The sequence below is a fragment of the Neovison vison genome, unplaced genomic scaffold (genome assembly GCF_020171115.1).
Source record: "Neovison vison isolate M4711 unplaced genomic scaffold, ASM_NN_V1 Scaffold_093, whole genome shotgun sequence".
NCBI classification, from domain to species: domain Eukaryota; kingdom Metazoa; phylum Chordata; class Mammalia; order Carnivora; family Mustelidae; genus Neogale; species Neogale vison.
The window spans coordinates 114,667-133,814 of NW_025334897.1; the positions used below are offsets into that span (position 1 = coordinate 114,667).

Here is a 19,148-nt window from a genome sequence, read left to right on the forward strand (position 1 = left end):
CTAATGCAATTTTTAAGCTCACTCAACAGGTGCAAACAGAAGAGGGAGAAAAAAAAAAAACACAACCCTCACTCTCCATAGATCTTTAATGTCAGAAGACACTTGTTGCAGAAATCCACATAAAAATCTTCTAAACTACCTCTGTCCAATAGAACTGAGGTGACAGCAATGTTCTTTCACACTGTACTGTCCTACAGAATACAGCCACTAACCCACCCGGGGTTACTGAGCACTTGAAACATAGCCATTAAAACTGAGAAACTAAATTTAATGAGTTTAAATTTAAACTCAGCCATATGTGGCTAGTGGCTACAGTATCAGACAGCGCAGTTCTAGAACAAGAACATTCCACCACCATCATCACCACCATCAGTAGGGTCTTCTGCTTGGCTTGATATGACCTAATCTGGTAAACAGAGTGGCTTTTGTAAGATGACCCCATGGGCAACAGCATAATCTGATCATGAGATGACCATTTCTACCATACTGTCAAAGTACTACTATTCAAGTCAAGTGGCCATCTGTTGGGATGTTCATGGTTCACTAGGGCAGGAGGTGGGGACAAAAACAAGTCCTCATAGGTTACTGATGTGTTGATTTAAACAGACATCTAAATATGTGGAAGGTAAATGTAAACCATCTTACAGGGAAGTGACTATGGATCTTCTCTGATAAAATCACTACAACTGATGTCTCTAAGTCTTACATAAAGGGGACATGTCAAAGGAGGGTGCTCTCTAGGGATGCATTTTACATGATGCAAAGTATTCCAAGTGCTCACCTTGCTGACTTTGGCAGGTGGGGGCTGAGGAGCTGGCTGGGCAGGAGCTGGGGCTGACTGGGCTGAAGGCTGGGAAGGATGTTGGGGTGGTGGCTGAGGCTGGGGCTGGATGCCATGGGTGGGGATCTGATGAACCTGGCCAGGAGTTGTCACGTTCACCATGTCATTGGTTTGCACCTCAATCTTGTAGCCAGGGGGCAAGAAGGTATTGAAGCCCATAATCAGGTCAGGGTGGCCTTTGAACAGCTGGGACACACGACTAATCACTCCTGGGGTGTCAATGCTGATTAAAACAAAAAACAAAACACACACACACACATACACACATACACACACACACACACACACACACAAAACAAACCACAAAAATTAAAGTGGCAAGCTTGACCAACAGCCTAGTAAGAAAAAAAAAAAACACATTCCACTAGGTTCTTTGAACAGGAAAATGTAAAAATCAACCTGCATATTATAAAATCAACAAAACAGAAAGAATTCTGAAATTCCAAAGCAATTTTAGCATCATATTCATAGAGGTTTGGCCACAATTTTGAACAGAATCTACGTTCATGATTAACAGTCCTAACAAGCAGATATTCTCATCAGTAAATCTAAAGCAGCAATTCCCATTCAAGACCCACCCTCTGACATACCAGCATTAATCATTATGTGTCTACATTTTTTACGAATTACTTTAACAGTGAACCATGCCAGAATATTAGTTTATCTTAAGTCAACTCCAAGAGCAGGTAACCTAATCATTTCCAGTTTACTTCCCTGATTGAGGTGAAGTAGTAAGAAAAATTTTAATGAAGAAAAATTAACCAACAGGGAGAATATAAAGGTCTAGGGCTGCCTGTAATTTTCATCAATAAGCCATACATAAACTAAAAGCATGACCCTAAAAATTAAACCCCCCAAAAGAAGGCACCCTTTATCTCTCAGCATATGAGAACGAGCCATATCCTCCCCCTCCAAAATCAACATTTCAAGCACAAAGCTTGAATACAACCACACAGATCTTTTACCTCTGAGATTTAAATTCCTTCATGATGTCAAGGAAATCATTGTAGACCTGAGGCTGACTACCAAACTGCAGCTTCACCTGGTCGAGATAGGACAGCGCGTCCTCCACCTGAGGCAGGGATAAATCTCAAGGTTATAAAAAGAACGTAAACCAAGATTCTTATTAAAAAACAAATGATTTATGCCTAAATAAAATTAATGTAATAAACGAAATTAAAACATACAGTAAAGATACACGAGAGTATTAAAATAGTAGTATAGGGACGCTTGGGTGGCTCAGTGGGTTAAAGCCTCTGCCTTCGGCTCAGGTCATGATCCCAGAGTCCTGGGATAGATCCCCACATGGGGCTCTCTGCTCAGCAGGAAGCCTGCTTCCCCCCACCCCCCGCCTGCCTCTCTGCCTACTTGTGATCTCTGTCTGTTAAATAAATAAACAAAATCTTTTAAAAAATAAATAAATAAAATAGTAGTATGGATGCCAATAATAAGACTCAAGCTTAAAATAAGAATCAACTCATAAAATTTGTAGCCTTGCCTTGGATAATTTTCCGGAGAATGATGAGTGAAAAATCATCACATTAATGTACTATTCACTTATTCATTCATTCATTCCATTTCACAAATATCTACTAAGCCACAACATACCACACCAGGCCAAACATGAGGTACTAAGGAGTCAAACAAATACGTCACAGTCCCTGCTCTACAGAAGTTCATTCACATCTCATTTGGTGTTCTAATACAGTGGGGTAAATGGGGAATCATTGAATGCCCAGAGAGCACATCGGAAGGGCACTTCTGCACTAAGAAAAATCCATGGGCACATAAGGAAGGGCTTCCCCAAGAAGTGATGTCTAAATTGAGTCTTAAGGATGAGTACAAGTTAGTGAAAGTGAAGACAGACCTACAAAGAAAGTCAGAGGAAGCAGCATCAGCAAAATCCCAGACAGGACACCATCTGGTACACTGGGGAAACTGCAAACACTTTAGTTCAGCTGAAGGAGCTATGGTGAAAAGGAGGAAGAGTGGCAGGAAGAGTGACAACAGAGAAGACAGGAGAGGAAGCAGGACCTAGATCCCAAAAAGCCTTGTAAATCTTATTAAAAAGCAGTTTAGGGGTGGGGTGTGTGGGTAGTTCAGTCAATTAAATGTCTGACCTTGGCTCAGGTCACAATCTCAGGGTCCTAAGATCAAGCCTCTAGTCTGGCTCTACACTCACCTGGGAGTCAGCTTGTCCCTCTGCCCCTCCCCTCGTGCTCCCTGCCCCTCCCCAAATAAATAAAATGTTTAAAAACAAAACAAAGACCAAAAAAAGCAGTTTAGAGGTGCCTATGTGGCTCAGTAAGTTAAGTGTCCAACTTCTGATCTTGGCTCAAGTCATAATCCAGGAGTCATAATCCAAGGCGGTGAGATCAAGCCCTGCAGTGGGACCTGGAAAGAGCCTGCTTAAGATTCTCTCTCCCCCTCTTCCTTTACCCATTCTTGCACTCCCACGCTTGCTTGCTCTCTCAAAAAAAAGCAGTTTAGATTTTTAGTATCTGCATTTTAGTGTACTCAATTTGCCTACAGTGCTGTGAACAAATTGGTACAAAGGACAGACTGAAAGGAGACAGGAAACCAATTATGCTATAAGGCTAAACTCAATGTGAGAAAAAAAGTGGCTTGAACTGTAGTACCAAAGGAAAAGAGAGAACAGTATAGACTGAAAAGCTTTACAGAAGGTAGAAGTGATACAGTTTCAGGACTGACAGGATATGGGAGATAAAGGAAAGGGAATAGTCACTAAATTATATAAATTCTGTGACCATTCACAAAGGAACAAGACTGAAGGTCCACAAAATTATGAGTCTGATTTAGGAAGACTTCATTTTTTTAGTTACTCAGGAAAAATTCAAGGGAATTACCTATTAGGTGTTTCCTATATACTCTGGGATTATTTTAAATCATACAAAATATCAACTATAGGGAAGTTTCAGAAATAAACATATGATTTGACAAACTTGTGATATATTGTGATACAGAACATTAATGTTCAAATAAACCATGAAATTATATTTCAAAGAGTTGCCCAAACTTCTCTTATGGGAAGCTCCATTGTGGGAACCATCATGCCATGGTTAATCTGAGTATTTTAGCTTTGCCAGAGCAGTCTGTATACTTCATCAATACCCACTCATTTCATGGTTGGATCTTCTGTACTTTAGAATAACAGGAAAGTTTCTGTTGAAATTCAATGGATGATTTAATTCATATTCAGAACTTTCCATATTGAAATGTCTCATTAATGACTAGGCTGATGGAACATAAAACTCATTAAGTTTGCAGAAGAGGGCGCCTGGATGGCTCAGGTCATAATCTCAGGGTCCTGGGATCAAGGCCCGCATCGGGCTCTCTGCTCAGTAGGGAGCCTGCTTCCCCCCCCCCCCACTGTCTGCCTCTCTGTCTACTTGTGATTTCTGTCTGTCAAATAAATAAATAAATAAAATCTTTACCAAAAAAAAAAAAAAGTTTGCAGAAGAAACAAAGACTTTGGAAAATATTTAAGAATAGCATTCACAACCACATGACAAAGGAGGAATTGTCAAAAAAAAAAAGCCACAAAACTGGGGCACCTGGGTGGCTCAGTCGTTAAGCGTCTGCTTCGGCTTGGGTCATAATCCCAGGGTCCTGGGATCAAGTTCAACATTGACATCAATCGGGCTCTCTGCTCAGCAGGGAGTCTGCTTCTCCCCCTCTCACTCCCCCTGCTTGTGTTCCCTCTCTTGCTGTGTCTCTGTCACATAAATAAATAAAAATCTTTTGAAAAAATTTTAAAAAATAGGGGTGCCTGGGTGGCTCAGTGGAATAAGCCTCTGCCTTCAGCTCAGGTCATGATCTCGGGGTCCTGGGATCGAGCCCCTCGTCAGGCTCTCTGCTCTGCAGGGAGCCTGCTCCCCAACCCCCCACCTGCCTCTCTGCCTACTTGTGATCTCTCTCTCTCTCTGTCAAATAAATAAATAAAATCTTTTTTTTTTTTTAAAGATTATTTATTTATTTATTTGACAGAGAGAGAGAGAGAGAGAGATCACAAGTAGGCAGAGAGGCAGGCAGAGAGAGAGGAGGAAGCAGGCTCCCTGCTGAGCAGAGAGCCCGATGCGGGGCTCGATCCCAGGACCCTGGGATCATGACCCGAGCCGAAGGCAGAGGCTTTAACCCGCTGAGCCACCCAGGCGCCCCAAATAAAATCTTTTTTAAAAATAAAATAAAAGGGGTGCCTGGGTGGCTCAGTGGGTTAAGCCACTACCTTTGGCTCAGGTCATGATCTCAGGGTCCTGGGATCGAGTCCCACATCGGGCTCTCTGCTCAGCAGGGGGCCTGCTTCCCTTCCTCTCTCTCTGCCTGCTTCTCTGCCTACTTGTGATCTCTGTCTGTCAAATAAATAAATAAAATCTTTAAATAAATAAATAAATAAATAAAAATTAAATTAAAAATTAAAAAATTTTTAGAATTTAAAATTTTTTTTAAAAGAGGCCACAAAATTTTGAATAAAAAAGTAAGCATGCTATGGTATAATAAATAATTACTACTGAGAGAAAAAATGCAGATGCCTGAGTCAAAGAAATTATGTGATGTATTCAAGTCTAGAGAAAAAAAGGTACTGGTCATGGTAAACTGCTATTTAAATTAGTTATAAAATAACACTATGCTTAAAAAACACCCAGCATGACAACCACATTATAAGTGAACTATCTGGGGGCCTGGGTGGCTCAGGCCATGATCTCAGGATTGTGAGATTGAGCCCCATGTCAGACTCTGTGCTAGGCGTGGAGCCTGCTTCAGGCACCTGGGTGGCTCAGTGGGTTAAGCCTCTGCCTTCAGCTCAGGTCATGATCTCAGGGTCCTGGGATCGAGCCCTGCATCGGGCTCTCTGCTCAGCAGAAGCCTGCTTCCCCCCACCTCTCTCTGCCTCTCTGCCTACTTGTGATCTCTCTCTCTGTTAAATAAATAAATCTTTAAAAAAAAAAAAGATTCTCCCTCTTCCCCTCCACTCCAATAAACAAATAAACAAACAAACATACTATGTGTATGTAAACATAATGAGGAGATTCTCTCATTACCTAAAGTATAGCTCAACTCTTTATAAAAGCATGTATGCAGCTCTAAGAACCACAACTTAGAAGAAAACAACTTGGAGCTGGTCCTTCTGAAGTTACAGGACTAGGGAAACACTTGGGGAGGCCCTGAGTCTGCTGTTTTCTTGGTTCACTTCAACAGGCATTTATTATTGAGGTCTCTAACCTCTTAGGGTTCACAATCTTGTTGGGGAAACAAACACGAACAACTGTAAAGAGAACTCGCTCAAGAAGTGCCAAATATCTATGCTGCTAGCATTCAACAAGTAGCTAGATCACACTAAACACTGAAATTATCCAAATTTCCTTGTCATCAATCTGCCAAAGACAAAAAAGAAAGTATAGACAATGCTGATTCTTGAAATAACCTATGTATTTTCACTGAACACTTCCTTATTATAGAATATAAATGGTTTATTGAAGTTGATTCTAATGCTTGTAAAGCATTCTAAAACTGATCCAAAAATGGCAGGCAGTGTGGGAAAACTGAAGTTACAATGGAGGCACAAGAAAGCATTTTACCCCTCCTCATCAGAACACGAATTCACATCACCGCATCCAGGAATCATATACAAGAGTGAGAAGAGAAGGAACAGAGAAACTGACTCCACCTGTGACTCACTCTAAAACCCCAACTCCAGAACCCTTTCTTGCTTCCTTGACAATTTCTGTAAAACACACAAAGGACAACTGTATACTTATACCTAAGTGAAGGAGAGGAGCAGGGGCTATGCTTTGATAGGACTGGCTGAAAAAGCCTATAGAAATATACATTTTTGTTAGTTTAACAGCAAGTTTAGAAGCTCTTTAGCATCATTAAGGTATTAATTAGCTGCTGAATACAGTATTAATATGAATTAAGTCATACCAAAACAACTTAAAAAAGTATTTTCAGGACTTTGTGAAGTGCTAAGTTCAAGGCACTGATACAGTTTGGTACACAGCCACCACTCTGTGAGCAGACAAGCAAAATGTTTTAAGAAAAACATCAAGATAGCTTACACAAATTTTCCCAAAGTCAGAGCCCAGAGTGAAGTTTCAAGGCAAAATAATTTCTATTCTCTTTAAACACCATGCTTACTTATAGTCAATTTTTTTAAAGTATAGTCAACTCTGAATTACTTAATATAGACAAAATAAATTTTACAAAATCCCTCTATAAATCTTAGCGTTGGTATGCTTCATATAGCATCTAGTTTCCTTAGGCCAAAATTAAACAAGTTCCTGAGAACCCAAACCGATGTGGGCAGGGATCAGGGAGAACTAGATTAAGCATCAAGGAAAACAGAAGGTCAAAACGTTTGCTACACATGGATTTGTCCTTCAAGGGTATACCATTCACTCCTACCTGGAAACTATTTAATTAGGCCGACAGGACCAAATTAAGACCCAACATCCCATTTCTTTACAGTTCTTTAAATTATATTTCTTGTCTTTGATTTGAAATTTTATATAAATGTAAAATTAAAAAACCTGAAATCTGGAACACTTACTGCAACAATCACTTATTTTGAAAAGTAACACTCAAGTAAGCAGAGAGAGGGTTAGCTGGGAACACAAGCTCTACTTCTCCACAGATGCCTCATGAATTTCAAAAGCACTGAAAACCTACAGCACATACTCAGCAGAACAGATGAAAACACTGACACTTCATTCACAATTATAGTCTTCCCCAATCTTTATAAAGGTTCCCAAAAAAGGAGCATGTGTTTTACTAAGGATGGACTTGAAGATGCCAGCCCATTCAGCTATTTATAAGCAGGGATAAAAAGATTAAATCGTAAGGTAATACTGGACCCAGTTACTGTACAGGACCGTAGCCAACCATGTGGACGCTCAAGAAAACCTTCTGCCATGCTAAGAACTGAGAGTTCAAAAGGAGGTATCCCAAAAAAATGGACTTTGGTTATTTCGTATGAAAACAGTATCCTGACACATTTCAGTACCATGCATTTATACATTCCAAAAACATTTCTTAAATGTAATTCTCTGGATAAGGCACTGATGTTAAGATGGGAAATCTAAGTAGGTTTCAAAACAAAAACAAAGTAGAACTCCTTGTGATTCAATTCCTAGTCTAGCTAGCATGTTAAAAGTTATAATGCCAGGGCACCTGGGTGGCTCAGTCATTGGGCGTCTGCCTTCAACTCGGGTCATGATCCCAGGGTCCTGGGATTGAGCCCTGCCTCGGGCTCCCTGCTCGGTGGGAAGCCTGCTCCTCCCTCTCCCAATCCCCCTCCTTGTGTTCTCTCTCTCTGTGTCAAATAAATAAATAAAATTAAATTTTAAAAAAGTTATAATGCCACTAGTAATAGGCTGAAGCCGATGCTTCCTGCTGAGAGAGAAAACTTTTTAATGGAAGAAGAGGTGCTAAAGATCACCTTAAGCCTCTGAAATTGCTGTTGTCCCTGTACTGGTGCAACTGGTGGGGCGGGATGAGCATGACTCTGAACCACCTGGCCTCCATGGGGCTGCACAGCAGCTGGGTGATGATGACTGCTATGAACCGCCGCGATGGTGGGCCCGTGACTGCCAGAGCTCTGCGGTACTGCTGACACCTGAGGAGGACAAAATGCAGACAAGAAACTTCAAGGCTTTTGCGTTCTTCCCCAGATGCACACACAAAATGCAGACAAGAAACTTCAAGGCTTTTGCGTTCTTCCCCAGATGCATCTAAAAGATGTGCATGCATATCTTTGCACACACACAGAGAACTACAGATCTTCCTTGGCTTACAATGGTGTTACATCCCAATAAACCCATTTTAGGCTAAAAATATCCGACATCGAAAATGCATTTAATACAGCTACCCTATTGAAAATCATAGCTCAGCTTAGCCTACCTTAACTGTGCTTAGTATACTTACAGTAGCCACAGTTGGGCAAAATCATCTCGTACAAAGCCTATTTTATATGAAAGTGCCAAGTATCTCATAGAATGTGTCGACTAGTATACTGAGAGAAAAACTGGAATGGCATAAGGGTCTTGGTTATTTACCCTCATGATCGCGTACGGGACCAGGAGCTGAGCTGCCACCACCCAGCACCAGAAGAGTAAGGCACTTCGTATTGCCAGCCTAAGAAAAGGTCCAGATTCAAAATTCCAAGTATGGTTTCTACTGTGTATCACTTTCACATTATCATAAAGGTGAAAAATTGAAAGTCAAGCTATCCTAAGTCAGGGACTGTCAGTAATTAGTAGCCCAAATTTCCCATAAAAAGGAACTGGTGAAATGAAATCACCCATATTACAACAGAATTCTCTGCCACTATTAAAATTATATGGCTCAATACTTCTCAAACTATCTATGGCAAAGGACCTGTTTTTTCTTTTCTTAAATTCTAGTCCATCACGGGCCACTACTTTTATAAAATACAATAAAAATAAATTACTACAGAAGTGAAATGAAAAATACGTAAGCCCATAATTTCCATTCCCACATTTTACAGATATATTACAAAATTACTATGTCCAAATCGCTGTGTCTAAATATTCTCAATTTCTGTACACATGTCATTATAGACTAATAAGAAAATATATACATCAGCCATCTGTGGACCACACTTAGAAGAGCACTGATATAGATACATAACATTATAAAATGTTCATAATCTGTAAACTGAATGTATTCATGTGTTGCATACAGACTAAACTTTTAAACATTTCTTTAGAAAAGCACATTACAAAGCAGTATCTATAAATCAATAAAAAGATTTTAAACCTTGGATGACAATAAACAGCAAAATGTTAGCCTTTTATCTTGTGATAATGGGATTAGAGAAGACTTTTATTTTGCTTTGTTTATTTTGCTTACCCTTATTTTCTACTTCTATCCCCATTTGTTTATTTTGCTTATCCTTATCTGCTAAACAAAACTTTCTTCCAAACTGTTAGTGGTTTGGTCTCAGACATAATTATTTTCTACTCTTTCTCTCATCCTCTTATAAGCTTAGAGTGAAATAAAGCATAAGCTTCTTTCCTTCCATTTCTATTGCAAAAATGCTACGTAAAATTTCCAAAGCTTTTTTTATTTCCTATTTCAGAATTGTTAATCACCACAGAAGACAACTAAGGACAATATCCTTGATTTGCACTCTCCAAAATGAGACGAAACAACATGAAACTTAATCTAAGCAGTGGAAGTTGTATACTACAATGTAAGAGAGGATTAGTTTTTTTCAAGTCCCCACAAATTTATAAAGATTCCCCTGGACATGGGGCACCTGGGTGGCTCAGTGGGTTAAAGCCTCTGCCTTCGGCTCAGGTCATGATTCCAGGGTCCTGGGATCGAGCCCCGAATCGGGCTCTCTGCTCAGCAGGGAGCCTGCTTCCCTTCCTTTCTCTGCCTGCCTCTCTGCCTACTTGTGGTCTCTGTTTCTGTCAAATAAATAAATAAAATCTTAAAAAAAAAAAAAAAAAAGATTCTCCTGGACAGGGGAGAATGGGAAATAGACAACTACTTACAAATCCACACAAAGTGTATAGTTACACATTAGGAGTAAAAAGAAACTATTTAGACAATTCTGAAAGCTATAATATATCTCTAGCAAGAAGAGTTATTATTCTGAGTTTCTATATTCCAACATGTTATGTTCTAAACAGTTTTTAAAAAGGCTTAATTGGAGCTTATACATACTTGAGATGACTGGTTTTATGTGAACACATTATAGTTTCTAGTATATGAATAGATGCAACTATCCCAAGTACAGGAAACAGTCATCAATCTGTTCAGATACAAGTAATCACCCCAGGAAAACAGCCTTTCTTTCTTCCAAGATCTAACTTAAAAGATTCAATCTGCAACAGTCCTCTGACTGCAACCCTCAGTCCCAAAGGAGGGCATGGTATTACTTCAAGGGGGATCCCTAAGAAAGAATGACACCTAAAGAATCACCATTTCCTACTTCACGTGGATTTCCCTCTTGTTTTTCTTATAATAAATTCTAAGAAATTTATGAAGTTATGGAACTGCTAGATCAAACCGTAATTAAAGAATCTGCCACAAGTGTCAAACTGCTCTCAAAAAAGGTTACGCTAGGGGCGCCTGAGTGGCTCAGTGGGTTAGGCCTCTGCCTTTGGCTCAGGTCATGATCCAGGGGTTCTGGGAGCCCACATCAGGCTCCCTGCTCTGCGGGGAGCTTGCTTCCCCCTCTCTTTGCCTGCCTCTCTGCCTACTTGTAATCTCTGTCAAATAAATAAATAAAATATATTTTAAAAAAAGAAAGGTTAAACTAATTGATGTTTCCAGTAACAGCCAGAACTTTTAAAAAGTCACTAATGAGGTGGCTGAAGGTCTCTCCAGACCAGGTAAATAAATTATGATTCAGACTGACCTAGATTGGAATATTAAAAAGGTAGTGATTTCTTAAAAGTTACCTAGATCTACACATACGTATTCAAGTGCAAAGCTGTCCACTATATATTAAGTGAAAAGAGCAAAGAGAAGAAGAGTATATACTGTATCATTCATATTACATAAAAAGAGAAGTGTAGGTAGGCAGGTGAATATAGGTAACCTAAAAAATCACGAATGGGTTGAAGTCTGAAGGGGCAGAGAAAGAAGGATCATAGAAAGAGGATCATTAAAAAAAAAAACCATGGTGATATTTACTTTCACAATTAAAAAGGGCAGAAAACAAATTTCTTCCATTTCTACAAAACAGTAAACAGATAAGAGATGAAAGATCAGCACTGGTCAGGACATGGAATGATAAAACTCTTCCTCACATGCCCTCAAAACCTGTTGAGTGGTCTGCAATAAGATAAGGAGTTTACACCTGGATGTAAACTAATTGCTTCACTTACTAATAAGCACACTATTTAATTTAGCTGCCTTTGTTTCCCCATGGCCAGACTTTTTTTTAAATAAAAAAAAAAGTAGTACATTGCTTTAAATTCTGGTGCAAGGTTATCTTGTCACGGATTGCCACTGTGAGTACCACTGCACTAGGAGAGACACTCACACAGCAGCACCTTTACAACAGTAAAAATCTGGTAAGAGCCTGAGAGTCCAGCAAAAGAAAAATGGGTAAGTAGCTAGGATATAGTCATGTAATTCACTAAAGAGTGAAAATGACTCAAATATTTACACACAAAAATATGGGTAAGTCTTGGGAACCGCACTGAGTGAAAAAAAGTGAGTTAAAGAAAAAAATATAAGGGTGCCTGCCTGGCTCAGTGGGCAGAGCATGTGACTCTTCATCTCAGGGTTGAAAGTTTGCATCCCAAGGTGGGTGTGGAGATTACTTAAATAAAATCTTTAAGGGGCACCTGGCTAGCTCAGTCGGTGGAGTATGCAACTCTTGATCTTGGGGTTATGAGTCTGAGTTCCACACAGGGTGTAGAGATTACTTAAACATTTAAAAAACAGAAATAACTAAAGAATAATAAAAAATTAAAAACCTGGGTGGTACCCAAGTATACACTGTTTTTGTTATTTGCTGTATCTTACTTAACAGATATCCCATATACGTAATTTTGTATCTAACTGGATGCTTAATCCAATATTTTTTTCACTGGACGAAATCACCAATGCTCCTCCCTTACACTAAGTCCCCGGCTGCGCTCCAGCTCACCTGATAGCTTGGTGTCACAGAGTACTGAATTCCCGTGGCTGACTGCATGGTCTCGGACACTGCTTCATACACAGGAGGGGCAGGGGCAAGCACCCGGTGCTGGTGAGGAAAAGCCTCTGTGCTACCAGGGATCCGACGCTGCTGGGCCGCATACACCGGTGACTCCTGGTCATCCAAACGTCGCTTCATTCTGCGCTCATGCTCAGGGATGCACCACAAAACCTGCAGAAACCAAAAGCACCGACATGCAAACCAGTTCACACATAAATGTGATGTGTACAACAGAGGACTGGGCACCCAAATTTATTAAAAGCTCAATTCCCAAAACCAACTATTGACTTCATCCTGGAGATGAACACTGGCTAGTTTAGGTGCATGCTTGCACACACAGCTCCCACAGTGGATGGTGTTATCACAACTCAAAGACAGAAGTTTAAATAATAACACACTCTCAATTAACTTGGGACTACAGAGTCAAAAAATAATCTCCAATTTAAAAACATGAAAATATACCTTTCTTTTCTTTATTCTCTAGTTTTCTCCTCAAATGCCACCACTCCTAACATCAGTGACATATTCACATGCTACAAAAACATTCAAGTGATTCTAATTCCTCTCAAAACCTAGTACTATAACTGTGGTCTAATTTTTAAAATATCAATAGTTTCAACAATTAAATACAATCATGAAAGAGCAGTAAGAGAACAATGGTTCTAGACTTGCCAATTTAAAGAGCTATGTACATTTCAACAACTTCCTCATTCCATGAGTTTGTTTCTCCAACTATAAAATGACAGGGTTGGAAAAGATCATCTTTAGGTTACTTCCGACTCTAACATTCCTTAACACTAAGGAGATTCCAGAATCCCTTCTTAATAATATTCCTCTGTGGAGGCAGATGCAAAAAGTCTAGTAATATTCTGGGAGGGAATCCAGTCTGGTCTTTTCGGGGCTTTTCCAACAGCCAAAGCTTCTTCAAGGTAGGGTTCTCTACAACTTTGCATTCCCCACAGTCCTACCACTTCACACACTCAAATACTGACCATGCAGAAGGAAAAGAATGAGAGTAATCATTAATATAATAATATTTAGCATATAATGAATCCTAAACACCATTCTACACAATTTATAAATATTACTATAATCCCCACAACAACCCTATAAGCAAGGTGCTGTTATTCTCTATTTTATAAGTGAGGAAACAAACATAATGACGAAGTAAACTGCCCAAGGCTGCATAGCTAATAGGTGAATTTTATTTGATCAACAGGTGAATCTGGTGAATTGATATTCCAGTTTTGGCTGCAGAGCTAACAGGTAAAGGTAGAATATAAATTCACCAAATCTACCTCCAGAGCCTGAATTTTTTTTTTTAAGATTTTATTTATTTATTTGACAGAAAGAGAGATCACAAGTAAGCAGAGAAGCAGGCAGAGAGAGAGGAGGAAGCAGGCTCCCCGCCAAGCAGAAAGCCCAATTCGGGGCTTGATCCCAGGGCACTGGGATTATGACTTGAGCGGAAGGCAGAGGCTTTTTAACCCACTGAGCCACCCAGGAGCCCCTTGAGCCTGAATTCCTAATCACCTCAGTTATCACCTACCTCTCACAGTGTAAGAAATAAAGGGAGAAGAGTCCCTTTACTTAATTAAGACACACATGCACTGAGCAACTTCAGCTTTCTTTGATCTCTCCCACACTTAGCTCATTCATCCTTTCAGGCTCAACCCAACAAAACAGGAAGGCTTGGCAACGTTCACTCTTTAAATTAGCAAATATTCAGGGAGCAGAAATGAAGGAGGTAGGTGTCCTATAAAAGCTTAAAAACTATTTGGGAAGACCATATACAGCCTCACTAGTAATCAAAGAAATATAAAGTAACATGACACTTACCCAAAAGCAACAGGCAGAAATTAAAAGAGAATGATGATACTGAGTGTGGGTGAGGGTATATGGAAATACTACTGGCAGAAGTTTTAACTGGCAGAGACTATGGGTTGGCAACTTATAGTATCCATTAAATTTTTAAAGATTTTATTTGTTTATTTGACAGACCAAAATCACAAGTAGTCAGAGAAGCAGGCGGTGGGTGGGGAAGCAAGCTCCCGCCAAGCAGAAAGCCCAACACAGGGCTCAATCCCAGGACCCTGGGATCACGACCAGAGCTGAAGGCAGAGGCTTTAACCCACTGAGCCACCCAGGCACCCCTCCATTAAATCTTTAAAGTTAAAATGGTCATACCCTTTCACATAGCAATTCCACTTTCAGGTGTCTGTCCTATACATCTGCCAAGTATATTTACTGCAACAAAGTATGAAAAATCTAAATGCCTACCCATAACTGAATGAACTTAATATTAATACATCTATATTGGGTAAACTATGTAGCGTAGCAATTAGAAAGACAGGGGTTCCTCTATAAAGAAAGCCCTCCAAAACATACGATTAAGTGAAAAGAACAAGCTACAGAATATATACAGTGTGATTTCAACACTCACACAGAATGTATTCGTTAACTTTGTGCTTCTCGTTGTAAATTTTGCATCATCAGAAGGAAAAAGCTATAAACAAATACTGAACTCTGGATAAGGATACGCATGCTCAACTACTTAAGTGAAAGTGTACTAATGTTTGAAATTTACTTTGAAATACATTGAGAAATTAGTCTGAATTAATAGATGGAAGAACGGATATATGACAAAGCAAGTACTATAAAATGGTAATGTAAAATCTAGTGTGCACAGGAATATTCACTGTAAAATTCTACCAACTTTGCTGTGTATCTGAAATTGTTTTTTGTTTTTTTTTTTTAAAGATTTTATTTATTTGACACACAGAGATCACAAGTAGGCAGAGAGTCAGGCAGAGAGAGAGAGGGGGAAGCAGGCGAGACGGGGCTCGATCCCAGGACCCTGGGATCATGACCCGAGCTGAAGGCAGAGGCTTTAACCCACTGAGCTACCCAGGCACCCCTGAAATTGTTCTTAATAAAATGTTGGGAGGAAGGGCTAACAATACAAATCAGGTCATGAGCGGTACAAGTAAGTACTATAAATTTGGTAAGGAGTAGAAATGTGTATACTGGAAAAAACTCTACAGAGAAGGTAAATGTTTGGTTATATCCTGAAAATCAGAAATGAATTAGGGCATGGGGGTACACAGGATGAGATTAAAATATTACATTAACTTTAGACGTACAGGTGATAACAAGCCTTTTACAGTCTTTGCCAATTCATTTACTCCACAAATAATTCCCAAGAATCTACACATGCCAGACTCTGTGCTTTATGCGGGGGACCAGTACTGAACAGGACAGATTTCCTGCCCCACAACAAAGTCTTCCAAAAATGACTGTTGTTAAGTCAATGTGCTCTTCCCAAGAGTCCTGTCAGATGGGCACACCCAGAACTTTTATTTAGAGGGAAAGTGACACTCAAAAGAAATTAAGTGATTTGTTCAAGGTCACATGGCAAGGAGCTAGACTCTTTCTCCTTGGAATGCATAACCAATCTGGAGTAGAAATACTGGACAGACAATAGTATCCTTGCTTGCAGAGAGGTCAGTGAAATTCCATACTATCAGTATTCTAATGCCAAATAATGGAGCCACAAGAGTCAGACACAAAGCTACTTTCAAGCCCTGCTTCAGCTGACAGATTTTCATCCGCCACTATGGCCTCCAACGGTTTCAGATTTGGAGCTTACACTGTTATCAGAATTTTAGTCCATGAAGATAGAATTTAAAACAAGGAAACAAGAGGGAAAAAAGCACTTTAAGGGACAGAAATTAGTGAAGAAGGACTAACGTGAACAAACAATGGCAGCGGAACACTTAAAAAGTCATCTGGCCATGTGTTATAATAAAAAGTGGGAATAGCTCCAATTCATCATGCAAAGAAGTCATAATTCCCAAATAAAGCAAGCAGAGCAGGATAATTCTGATATTGCAGGGCAGTCTTCTGGAATAGGACAGAACAACCAGTAAGCCACTGTGTCACATTTCAGATAAATTTTAGAAGGGCAGAAGTAAAAGCTAACACTTTCAGAACGATAAATATAAAAACCAATTTTCTAGTTCTACACCTAAAATGTCTTTCATTACAGTAAAAATTTGGCCTCTTAGAAATCCAGACAGTTCTCCATGCTTATTAAAATCCAAACGGAAAATCCAACTTTCAAGAATCTTATCTTTTCATTTAGATTAAATTTTACAAATTAGGGGCAGCATCTGGGTGGCTCAGTAGGTTAAGCATCCGACACTTGATCTCAGCTCAGGTCCTGATCTCAGGGTTGTGAGATCAAGCCCTGCTTTATTTGTTTATAAAAGTAAGGAATAAATAACAAATAAATTCCATAAACTGGCTTAAACAGAGATGACAGAATTAAAGAAGTAAGAGTGTATGAACAAACTAAATTGCTCTATTATGGAGGCTTTTATGAATACAACTTTCTTTTTGAAATGCATTTAATTTATGGTTGATCCTTTATAATGCCCCTTAATTTTGTACTGTTATCCTGAATTAAACACATTTTTAAGTTCCTTTATTTATGTAATTTAAAAAATCCTCCAAAATTGTTCTTATTGGTGGTCAGCATCACATAAAACCACATTAAAGTGTCAGTTTTAATGGTCAGTTTACATCAATAAATACTGTGGAAAGATGGAAAGTTTCTCTTCAAAAGCAAATAAATTCTTATCAAAGCATATACTGAAATGTAATCATGTACTTTAATCCAGTATAAATGCCCATCAGTCAACCTCAAAACCTGTCCAAAAAACCACTTTTGGAGGGGCACCTGGGTGGTACAGTCAGTTAAGCATTTAATTCTTGGTTTCAGCTCAGGTCCTGATTTCAGAGTTGTGAGGTCAAGCCCTGCATCAGGCTCTGCACTCAGCACTGAGTCTGCTGAAGACCCTCTCTTCCTCTCCCTCTGCCCCGCCCCTGTGTGCCCTCACACACTCTCCCTCTTAAATAAAAATCTTAAAAAAAAAAAAAAAAATCCACTTCTGGATTTAAATCTGCTAGAAAAGGAAAAGTGTCCCAAAATAAATGAAAAATGCAATCTACTTAATTTTCCATTTTATACAAAATAATAGCTCCACAAAACAAACAACCCGTTCTTCTTAAAACACAAGATCTAGTAATACCCAAGCACCCTGCATCAGTTTTACATTCTTCTAATGAACTGGGCCTTAACCAGGAGAGTTTGCCAGAACCCCCCACCCCCCACCCCCACCAGCACATCTGTCAATGTCAGAAGCCATTTTGGGTTGTCACAGTTAGGGGACAGGAGTACAACTGACATGTCATGAATTCCCAAACATGCTAAAATGCACAAAATAATCTCCCACAACAAAGAATTATTTGGCCAAAACCTAATATAATGCTACCCCCATTAGGTACAAACCTTTTGAGAGCTTTGGTGGGATTATATCATACTGTGGTATGACAACAATTTTTGCCAAAGTAGCTCAGAACAGTCATCTTGGTTGTTCAAAATATATCACTGTCTTTTTTTCCTTCAGGTTTTATATATTTATTTGACACAGAGAGAGAGAGAGAGAGAGAGAGAGAGAGAGATCACAGTAGGCAGAGAGGCAGGAAGAGAGACAGGGGGATGCAGGCTTCCTGCTGAGCTGAGAGCCCGATCACGGGGCTTAATCCCAGGACCCTGAGATCATGACCTGAGCGGAAGACAGAGGCTTAACCCAATGAGCCACCCCATCACTGCTTTTTTTATGACATGTGATTTACCTTGAACCCTTGCTGTATCAGAAAAACTTATTTACCATTTGGGTGAAAAACAACTTTATTAGAAACTTTAGTAAGAATTTAAATAGCATGGGCGCCTAGGTGCATCCAGGTGGCTTAGTCGGTTGGGCACTGGACTTTGATTTCTGCTCAGGTTGTGATCACCCAGTGGTGGTGGGATCAAGTCTTGCACTGGGCTCCACTCTCCATGGAGTAGGCTGGATCTCTCTCCCTCTGCCCCTTCTGCCTGACCCTCCCCCGCATTCACACAAGCACCTGTGCACACACTCTCTCTCTAAATTAAATAAATAAATCTTTAAAAAAAAAAAAAAAGGGGGTGACTGGGTGGTTCAGTTGGTTAACCGTCTGACTCTTGATTTCAACTGGGGCCATGATCTTAGGGTTGTGAGATCAAGCCCCAGGTTGACCTCCACACTCAGCAGGGAATCTGCTTGAGATTCTCTCTCTCTCTCCCCCTGCCCGTCTACCCCTCCCCCATCTCTAAAATAAAAATAAATAACTTTTCTTAAAGATAATTTATATAGGGGTACTGAGTGGCTCAGTTGGTTAGTGTCTGCCTTTGGCTCAGGTCATAATCCCAGGGTCCTGGGATCAAGTCCCACACAGAGCTCCCTTCTTAGCAGGGAACCTACTTCTCCCTCTCCCTTTCCCCCTGCTGTGCTCTCTGTCAAATAAATAAATAAAATCTTTTTTTTTTAAGATTTTATTTATTTATTTGATAGACAGAGATCACAAGTAGGCAGAGAGGCAGGCAGAGAGAGAGGAGGAAGCAGGCTCCCCACTGAGCAGAGAGCCTGATGCGGGGCTCGATCCCAGGACCCTGAGACCATGACCTGAGCGGAAAGCAGAGGCTTTAACCCACTGAGCCACCCAGGCGCCCCTAAATAA

The 19,148-nt window shown here is 39.9% G+C and overlaps 1 protein-coding gene across 2 annotated transcripts in view; it reads right to left on the bottom strand.

Annotated features, from left to right (window-relative positions):
* Positions 1 to 19,148, bottom strand: part of SIN3A (SIN3 transcription regulator family member A) — a 69,674-nt gene that overhangs the window by 38,469 nt on the left and 12,057 nt on the right. Inside the window, exons 2-5 of one of the 2 annotated variants that reach the window (XM_044236215.1) lie at positions 12,492 to 12,713; positions 8,298 to 8,474; positions 1,807 to 1,913; positions 782 to 1,064 (exon numbers count right to left, since the gene is read on the bottom strand). In XM_044236215.1, coding sequence (XP_044092150.1) covers positions 782 to 1,064; positions 1,807 to 1,913; positions 8,298 to 8,474; positions 12,492 to 12,680 — 756 coding nt within the window. In that variant the 5' untranslated portion in view covers positions 12,681 to 12,713. Of the gene's footprint in view, positions 1 to 781; positions 1,065 to 1,806; positions 1,914 to 8,297; positions 8,475 to 12,491; positions 12,714 to 19,148 lie in introns of those variants that run through there. The other variant, XM_044236216.1, reaches the window with a different exon arrangement.